Here is a 10,689-nt window from a genome sequence, read left to right as displayed (position 1 = left end):
TACGGCTTGTTGAGGAAAGGTATGGCATTAAGTGATCATAAAAAATCCTATAGACATACTTTGAAAGAGGAAGTCAAGCCATACATTGTGGCAGAATATTAAAATGGTCTTTTGACTTTATGACATTTGGTATTGACAAGAACTACTCAAATATTTTTCATAACATGCACAAATCTAGTTTTGCTTCCTACTGTTTGGAAGCCTATGGTGCCAAGAAAGCTTGCTTAGGTGAGCAGTCACTAGGTACAGAACTTTTATTTAATGCTTTTAGCATTCGTATACAGTCAGGTGACCTGGCTTAAAGACCTCTACTTATGAAATACTTGGGATGTCATCAACAGCTTCACTTTGAAGATGGCCACTGATTACGGCTTTCATTCGTTGTTTGACCCTAACCTTTCAAAAGGAAAGATCATTTACAAAAGCAATCATTTTACCACTGGATCGGTAGGTCACCCCATCAACTACTGCATATCATCTGTTAGACCACAAGACCTTATGCACTGCCAAAACACATACATAGATGGATTTGGAATAGAACATCAGAGTAAATTCTCCTTACCGGCCTTGACAAACATCACAACCTTTCCTGAATATGCTGGCCAAAGTTATTTCCCAACAAATACACCCAGAGTTCTCTAAAAACGCTTTCTCTCTAGTGCACACACACACTCTCTCTTTCTCTGGCTCAGCCTGACAAGCACTAAATAGACTTTTTATCAAGTTAGCAGAGCAACGGTGAGCTGGGAACATTTCCTTTTGTCGCTGTTCATTTTTCTTTCCGTTCTGGCTCCGTAATGGAAGCCAGGGAGGTTTCTCACTTTCTGGTCTAAATGAGATATCTGGGCCTTAACACAAGCCCTGCTTTCTGACAGGCAAAGCTGGAGTTATGTTCAGATTAAGATAACATATCCCAGAACCTTACCAGCATGCTTCTTATTTAAAGTACTTCCAACGATAAGCGAGAAATACGTGATTCAGAGGTGGGAGATTTGAGTTGCCCTGTCGTTATTGCTGGGGTGAGATCAAATGACAAGCACAACATTTACAGAGGTGCAAATCATATGGCTGGCAACACAACCAGACTTTTGACTGTTGGCATGGAGGCTGGTCCACTTTGTAGATTATTTTGGCCAAGAACCGCAGACTGAAAACAGTTCTGAAACAGTTGATAACACAGTAATACACCACATTGGAAACAACCAATAATCGCACAGCATTGTCAGTCTGTGGCCAGCTGTACACAAAACACAAAAATAGTGAAATGTGTTTTTGACTTTGTAATACACATTTCTGTCCATCTTATGTAATATGTATTAAAATGTTAAACTATTATTTTACACATAACACATGCAAGTGAAAGGACAGTTGTGCTCAAGTTCCTCAAACAAAAGTAAGATACTAAAAACTATCTTTCAAACATATTAAATCACTTACCTGGCATACTTTGACAAATCTGAAGATCAGTTCCTCTAATATAGTCTAGTACTCTTTCAAGTGCATTCTAAATAGCATAAATGATGCCTACACAGGGCACTACAAAGGAAGAACATTAACAACAGCCATCTTTAAACCTTTTATTTTTAAACCCTTTAAACATCTGTATTTATTTTAATTTTATTTTTTTAACTAGCCATGGCTTGTTCATTAGTTTGAGCAAAAGGAATAAAAAAAATAATATTAGCATTATTAATAATTAATAGTTTTTGTTATTACAATTTACACACTTGTAAGCCCGTATATCGGTCCAAATGGTGGTCTCCAATAATACGGGTGAAGGTTTTTGCGTGTTACTGTCTTTCCTTTTACGCAACACAACAAGATTAAATGAAATATTTTTTTTCATATGTATATTTTACCCGTTCCAGATTAGGAAACTATGTCGCTCAGAGGTCTTCACGTCTTCTGTTTAACGCGGGTCTCTCACGTTCACAATCTCATCAGTTTTGGTCACAGAACAGAGGTATTTGCTATATACCTAAGATCGGTCACATTGCATACACTTGAATTTAACTTAATGTTTACTTCAGTAGAGGTATGGCCATTATTACAGATATAAGCTGACCAACATTATTTCTCTTATAATAGCTTTGGATTGGCCATGCCGTGGTTTCCCATGTACACTTATCTAAAGTAACATTAAATTAAAACAGAAGTAAGAAACACCCAAATTTAGATTGGTCAAGCAGCATTTGCTGTACTAAACGGAAATGCACTTCTTGTCTTTGCAAACCAAGTACACTTGAATCGGTGACAAATATTAGTTGTCACTAATCTGGCGCAAAACTTGCGGGAACATACGAATCAGTTTAATCTACTTGGGAAAACAATTTCCGAGTCAGTCGGAATGAAATCAAATATTATGTCAGGTAAATGTATCATGCCAATTTCATAATCAGTTCAAAGATAATGAATACAATAACATCAAATGCTCAGAGATAAAGAGTAAAAGATGTAGGTTAAACCCGACATTTTGAAAATACATGATGCTGAGAGTCTTGGCCACTCTCAGCATCACAGGATAATTTGAGCTACAAATCGCCACAAGCCTTCTGTTGCATTTCTTTATATAGACAGAAACTTTTTTCACATGGAAACATTTGCTAAAAATGGGAATTTGCATTCAGAGTTTACACCTTTTGGGAGTGCCGTTTGCCTGGAAGGCACACCCTCTGTGTGCGAGTTATCTCTAAACTCTTAAATACCCTTTTACCTTTTAGTTTACTTCTTTGGGAATGAGAACTTTGTACCAGTCGCACTGAGACATTTCAAATGATACCAAACGTGTAATACTGTATGATAATTATTCACATTAAACCATATAGATGCTTGGTTGAATTTTGGTGATCTCAGCATGAGAGAGAAGGAATGGGGGAAGAGGGAAAGAGATGCAGATTAGGATGATTCTGAGGTAAGAATTGCATCTCGAATGGTGCACAAGAGTGAGTTCAAATGTTAATGCCCTTTGTTCTCTCAGAGAGTTGCCCCTTCTTCCAGTTTTTCCAGTCTTACACACTTCTATCACACAGTGGAATTGAACACACCCCTTGTAAACATGATTTCTAAAAGCCTGTGAACCCTGATTATCAGCCAGTCCATCAGATATGAACTTCTAGATCAGAGACTATCCAGAAACTGGGCTTTTTATTTATGTATTTCTGGACAGCTGATCATGTAAAAAAAAAAGTGATCATATATCACAGATAATATTTAAGGAATAGAATTAGCCATAAGAACCATTCTGAACGATTCTCTGAGATACCGTATTCGACTCATGGGAGACAGCAGGAGATTTTAAACTTCCTCTCTTCCTGTCCTCTATCGATAAAAACACGCGGGCCTGAGTCGTTTCAGGCTTGTGTTTATTTCAACAAATGAGGATGGTACGGGCCCCTGGAGTCAGATCCATTTCCTGCAGTGCTCCCCTGTAAGCGCACACTATTGGAATTATTCTGCTCCGTAAGGCACTTTAAGAAGACAGTTTGTGTCTGAGTGTCTGTTTTATGATGAATACCAACAACAATGTATTTGTCAAAACAGAGAGGCATAATTATAGACTGACAGACAGTTACAGTACGTCCACATCTCACTCTTTTTTCTCACACACTCACAAACACATAATTTAGCCACTTAGCAGTTCCACCCTATATGCATTGAGTCTGAAATGTGTTTTGGCTCAGGGGATCAAGTAATTCTTTTAGCCAGTGAAACATCTTTGAACACACACACAACTTCTGAAATGGTGATTGCTATCAGAGGAGCTGCTGCAGTAGTAATGAAGCTGATCTTAATAGCTGTCCGACTCTCTTAGCTGCAGCACAGGGACTCATTTCACCCAGTATATGCTTCACATTAGCCAGAGTTTCCCATCCCCAACATAGCTGTCCTGATAGAAAAGAGAAGACCATTTGGATGTAAAAAAAAAAAAAAAACAAAAAAAAAAAAACAACCTTATCATATAAATAACTCAAATGCTAAGCCCAGTGTGCACATTAACATGTAACCAAGTTTAAAAAAAAAAGTTATTGTCTAATGTAAGGCTAAAGGCTGCATGTCAAAAAATGTAATTGTCTAATGCAATTAATAATGTTAAGGCAGGTGCACACTCTACGATTTATAATAGTACTTTACAACTGTTGGTTAAGCTGTTTGAACATGCTGTCACACTGTATGATCTCAGTTGTCATTAATGTCAGACTTTACGGCAGTCAAGACACGTTAAAAACAGATGCATGCATTAAGACTCACATCAGTCAATCATCATCAATCTGTGACACATTCAGTGACTGTGAGCTGCATTTACATGCGGGCGAGAAATGGTGGCTAGCAAACAAACAATCTCTAGCATTCATTTTTATCATAGATTTTCCTGAATAGAAAATAAAAAATAAAAAAAAATAAAAAAAAAGAGATGTGGTGGTTTGTTGTTGTCTCACTGGTTCTGCGCTCCTATTGGTTTTTGATATGATAGTTGTCGTAGGAGAAACTAGGACTGTGCATCAAAACTTCTGAACCTGCCAGCATTTCGAAAGGCTGCTCACTGCAGAGTCATGGGTGGAGTGTGAAGGTTCATACTCTCTGAATGTAATTTGGGTGTAATGGGTGGAGCTAGAATATCCAACCACACCCTAACCCTAACTCCACCCATGACATCTACAGAGGTGGAGTTGGATGTCATTTGGCTCTGCAGTGACCACCACTTGAGAATTTCGTATGAGGTAAAATTTAATCGCAATGTTCATTAATCAGCTGTCGCAAACTTGTCAAATGAGCGATTAAAAACTTCAGATTTTGGCCCATGAGAGGAATCTTTTAGGATTCTCAAAATATCTCAGACAGCTAAATATTGGCCAACACTGTATAGTGCAAACTCGGCTTTAGTCCTGTGATTTTAAATGATTATAGCAGATGTAGCAGTGGCACGTGATAAGAAAAAAAAAAAAAAAAAAAAAAAAAACACATGAGACAGCAATACAGGATGAGTGACGGAGTATTACATTTTTGCAGTGATTTCTATTTCTACAACCTTGCAGATGACAGCAATCTCAGGTACTTATGTGTTTAGTATTGATTTGGGTTTGAATATCATTTTGAGTGACATTGTGCTTAATGAAAGCAGCATTGAATAATTCACCCCAGATCTTGAAAATAACTTCTAGGAAACCAAAACGTTTAAACTGTTAATTCTTTATGAGCAAGTGTGTGTCCAATGGCAAATATTATATCGTTCACTCAGTGTGAATAATATATATTTTTAAAATTTATTTGGTTTTATACTTGGGTATTTGGTGTTATACCCAAAGACAGTAAAAAAAGATGGACGATGCACCTTCATTCTCTTACATTGTAGAAAAGTGAAGCCGCCAAAGTCCCAATATGACGCTGACATCTTGCGCTGATTTGGGATCTGATTCTGGGTAGTAGTGAATGGGACCTGAGTAATGAGCATGAAGTGGAGCCGTGATATCAAGGTCCCGCTCACACTCTCTCAGAAATGGTTAGTACAGTTTACTGCAGAACAACTCATTATGTCGGTGTGAAATAAACATTTATAGAAATGTAGAAATTAAAGTAGAAGCTCCAATCTCCTCCCGAAAATCCCCCCAAAAGTCCGTTGGTGCCTCAGTGACTACTTCATTTAGAGAAGGTGTCAATCAGAGCTGTCAATCATGACGTCACATTCACGTTTTTATAGCATCAAATAACTAATTAAGAGCAAACTTATTTAAAAAAAAATAACACTTAATCTTACATCAGTGTGATAAAAACTACCTAAAATGACAGAAAACATCTTTGGGAAAAAATTTTTATTTTAAGCGTAATTTGATTGTTTAGTTTCCCTCGCGTCCCATTAGACTACATGGATAGGGTGGGGTTTATGACCTATACTAGTTCCAACCACCTGGGGGCGATCGAGACACTTTGGCTTCACTTTTCAAGACTTGTGCGGCACACTTTTACTTATCCATGTCTTTGCGAGTTTGAGACAGAAGTGCGCTTACAGACAAAGCCCCACACACAAGCTCTTAGGATTGGCTGTGATTCGTGATTTTTTTTAGGTGGGAATGATTAAAACATGTCTTGAAACAGCATTTGAGGTGCAAAGTCTAGTCCAAATGTTTGATGTGATGGGCGCATTCGAAACACTGCTTTGTGAAGCTTCAAAACCTTTGCGAATCATTTGCGTGTTCGTTAAGTCCACAAGACCATAGGGTGTCCCATTTGTTATTTTAGGTTTCAGACGGGGTGCTCACTAGCGCCCCCTTTGCGGCCGATATGCAACCTCGATGCATACTTTTGCAGAGCCCGCAAGCCCACGAGCTCCACAGCAGACTTCTACCTGGCAGTCAAAGCTGAATTACGTCACAAACATGGATTTGGAGGAAGATCGCCAGGGCTTAGGGTTATGTTTGGGACAGGGCCAAAGTCACATCATTTCAGTAAATGAGGCTTTGTTACATCATAACTGTATGGACATTTCAATAGAGAATGTGTAGCTGCGTCATGCTGCGTTGCATCCTGGGGATGCACCATCATTTTGGGAGGATCGCCCTCTGCTACTTATAAATTCATACCAATATATCTGCTTACATTTTGTTTCGTTTTTGCCTTGAAAGTGAGTATTCACATTCTTCATGGTATCGTTTGCAGGAAAGAGAGGCTATTTTATCGCACTGCATGGTAATTTGATGTTCTCACCATAGTTTTGCGGAATTCAAAGCTTAAAGGGATAGTTCACTTTGAAATTAATTTTTGGTATGTTTTAGCTTACCTCAAGGGCATCCAAGATGTAGATGTCTTTTTTTCCGCAGTAGTTTCAATTTTGATATTTTTAGGTCAAACCGTTCTTGTCTGTCAGTCATATAATGCAGGTCTATGGTCACTGTCTCAAAGAGCATGCACAGAGTCCAAATTAAAACAATTCCCCGTCGTCCAAATTAAACAATTCCCCATCGTAAGTACACATTGATGGCCTAAGACACGAAACGAGCGGTTTGTGTGAGAAAACGAACAGTATTTATATCGTTTTTACCTCTTATACACAGCCATGTCGAAGTGATCATATCTGACGTGTACGCAGACTGGTGCATAGATATATACACTAGATGTCGCCTTGTCTACGGCAGTTCATTGGAACGAATGTCTTTAAGGCGACATCTAGTGTATATCTATGCACCAGTCTGCGTACACGTCAGATCAGATCACTCGGACATGGCTGTGTATAAGAGGTAAAAACTATATAAATACTGTTCGTTTTCTCACACAAACCGCTCGTTTCGTGTCTTAGGCCATCAATGTGTACTTACGATGGGGAATTGTTTAATTTGGACGACGGGAAATTGTTTTAATTTGGACTCTGTGCATGCTCTTTGAGACCGTGACCATAGACCTGCATTATATGACTGACAGACAAGAAAGGTTTGACCTAAAAATATCAAAATTGAAACTACTGCGGAAAAAAAACACACCTACATCTTGGATGCCCTTGAGGTAAGCTAAAACATACCAAAAATTTATTTCAAAGTGAACTATCCCTTTTATGTACCAGGTTACCATGAAAACAAGTGTCACGTGCTGGGTGCTCGCTGTTGCTTCGTCCATCATATGGTAGAAATGTCCAAATAAATATTCACTTTCACCAACATGTTTTTTTTTTATTCACGTTTTTAAAATACTGCCTTAACTCACTAGCAGAAAGACAGTGTGATCCTCCCAGTGTGGAGTCTAAACAACAATCCGCTTTACAAGTCGGAATCTCGTAATTACGACATGGCGTGAACTCACTTTATTTCCACCCAAAAGGCAGCGGAGCTCAGCACACACCTACCTGATTATCGCCACGGATCCAGTGGTAGGTTGAAAATGTTTATCAGTTGGAGCAAACTTTTCAAGAGAGTTCACTTTAACAAGCTGTTTTGAGCCCCTGAAACAAACTCCAAGCAAATTCCTTGCTTTGGCTTGATTTTGTTCAAAATGAAGCCACACCAGTTTGTTCTTTGATTTCGCTTTAAGTATAAGGGCTTTACCAATCTATTTAAAAAAAAAAAAGTGTCTCTACCATTTACCAGTGCATAGCAATCATTAATTAGAGTCAAAAAATTTGTCACATATCCTATGTGCCACATTTGAGTTTCTTCTCATGAAAAGTCACTCAAAGGATTAGTTCACCAAAAAATGTAAATTCTGTCATCATTTACTCACCCTTATGTTGTTCCAAACCTGCATTAGTTTCTTTCTTCTGATGAACTAAAAATACGTTTTTATTTTTTATTTTTTTAGTGGTAGTTGACGTTGATGGTAGCCATGGATTTCCATTGAAGAAAAAATAAAGAAAAAAACTATGGAAGTCAATGGCTACCGTCAACTGTCTGGTTACCAACATTCTTCAGCCTTTACACCTGAATGAACATGTCAGTAAAGACACTGACAATTGTTCCTTGATGTATTTTTTATATACCTTAATACATCCAGGAAAATGCAGGAACCCCTCAGTTTAAGTACACTGTTGTTATGAATTGTAATAGTTAACAAATGATTGTAACCAAGAATGTCCAAATGCCTAAACTTAATCTCTTCTGTAAAAATTATAATTTAAATCAATGATATTCAAAGCATTATGACATCAAAAATAAAACAGACACTGGAAGTATATATGCATGTATATGAGAGAGAGCGAGAGAGCGAGAGAGAGAGAGAGAGCGAGAGAGCGAGAGAGAGAGAGAGAGAGAGAGAGAGAGAGAGAGAGAGAGAGAGAGCGAGACACACATACATATATTCGTTTATTTGATATTTAAACAGACTAAAAAGTTGTAAATACAACTTCTGAATGAAAGGCACAGTAAAATCAGACATGGCTGATATAATACTTAACTGAAAAAGAAGTACAGTACAAAAGCAGACAGTTACTTATGCACGCAATAAAATCTCTCACGTGCCAACACCCAAAGAGAGGCCATTCAGTCACTGGTTTAGATTTGACAAGAGCAGAGGGATCTTCAGTGATAATGGCTGATCGACACTTATTGCTTTGACTCTTCAGGGCCTGACTGGCCAGAACCCAAAACATGGAAATAAAAAGATTAAAATTTTAATTAATTTCATTCATTTGCTCTGGCAGAAACATCAAGTTGAAAGTGATTAGCTAGCTTTCAAAATCCAGGCTCAATGGAGTGATGCTGTCAGTCAAGCGCTAGCGTACTTCATTATCTAACGCATACTCATTAGCATACTGATCTAATTCATTGGTCCACCAAGTGCAAAATCAAACTAGGGAGGGGAAAAAAACAGCAGGCTGATGGCTCAAAGGTAAATGATCTTAAGTGTTAGAGACATTTGATTAAATTTTGATTAATTCAATTGCAGAGCTGTGAAATTGAAATGTTAAGATGGATTTTAAAGATAGAAAGTTCATTTTAGCCTGTTCAGATGCATGTTCAGTTTGATAGTGCTGCCATCACGCCATGTGCCAGTACATTATTTATAGTTAACGGCCGATTAGAGACCTGGACCTCTCTGATTCAATAGTGCCACGTAATTTGGATTCATTGTGGCCCTCTCTGGACTTTGCTTGATTAATACAAACACAAATGTTTGTAACAAGTCTAACCACAATCTGCTCTGCTCTGGAGTAATTCTGATGGTTTGACAATGCAACATTTTTTACTGAAAGGCTCTGCCCTTTTAGTTCAGAGGTTTGAGTTATATAGAACCAGACTCTTTGGTATATGCAAAGCAATTCCAACTCATTTCCCCTCCAATCTGCTCTAATTATGTACAGATTTCCACATCCTCTCTACCATCTCAAAATGATGCTTTATGCCAAACTCATTCTTCCTGGAATGTAAGTGAATCAATTAGGCAGAAGACGTTCACTAAAACGTTTTGGACAGAGTTAATGCTTGTGTACTAGCATTCCCAAGCTGCCTTTCCCAGTGTCACCATTTTGCAAGTAAACCTCCAGCGAGAAACCGGAGGATGTTGACAATGATGATGTAACCGCTGCCTTTATTGCAAAATAAACCATTGAATAAAAGCAATGAACTCAAGTCTTTTCAATAATTTAAAGATTTAGAGAAACAAAATGTACACATAACAGATTGTAGTGATGGACGATTGGTCTGAGATAGAGTTACAAAGGACAGAGCTTCGTCAGACCTTAAGTCTCTTTGCCATAAGTCTAATGGGGATCCCCAAACCCTAAAGACATCATCGGACATTGATGAGTGAACGTTGAGCATTGACAGGTATGGGCAGTCATTACCTAGTAGTACCGCTGAGCTGGGTTAAGTACTCACGCAGTTCTTTAGCTGCTTGGAAGCGGCCATACCGCTTTTTGGGGTTGGCGCACTCATCCAAAAGAGCTTCAAGCTGGCCATCTTTGGCTATGTGTGGCGGGGGGTCATGAAGAAGTCCACCGGAGCTGCCCCGCCATGTAGCATATCGTGAAAGCAAATTTTGACAGATGGCGTAATAGTTGTGGTCCACTGTGACCCGTGAGCACAACATGTCTTTAGAGAAGGAAAGGCAGGCCTCCTTGTCGCACTCCTCAAACTTGCTCTCGTACCAGACGTCGTAGTTTTCAGGCTTATCTAGAGGAAGATGACAGAAACATGAGTAAAACTGCAGCAGTTTATGAAAATGTTCAAAATGTTCAATTGCTCTTTCCTTTTTTGTAGGTTTTTGTAAAGA

At 38.5% G+C, this 10,689-nt stretch overlaps 1 protein-coding gene across 7 annotated transcripts in view; it reads right to left on the bottom strand.

The window, feature by feature from the left end:
* Nucleotides 1–8,043: 8,043 nt before the first annotated feature.
* dipk2ab (divergent protein kinase domain 2Ab) overlaps nt 8,044–10,689 on the bottom strand; it is a 43,821-nt gene continuing 41,175 nt past the window's right edge. For all 7 annotated transcript variants that reach the window (XM_082184363.1, XM_082184364.1, XM_082184365.1 and 4 more), the window contains one exon: nt 8,044–10,589. In XM_082184363.1, the coding sequence (XP_082040489.1) occupies nt 10,258–10,589 (332 nt within the window). In that variant the 3' untranslated portion in view covers nt 8,044–10,257. The remainder of the gene's footprint in view (nt 10,590–10,689) is intronic.

This window comes from Leuciscus leuciscus (genome assembly GCF_965113295.1).
Source record: "Leuciscus leuciscus genome assembly, chromosome: 11".
Lineage (NCBI taxonomy): Eukaryota > Metazoa > Chordata > Actinopteri > Cypriniformes > Leuciscidae > Leuciscus > Leuciscus leuciscus.
This window is presented reverse-complemented; position numbering and strand designations above follow the sequence as displayed.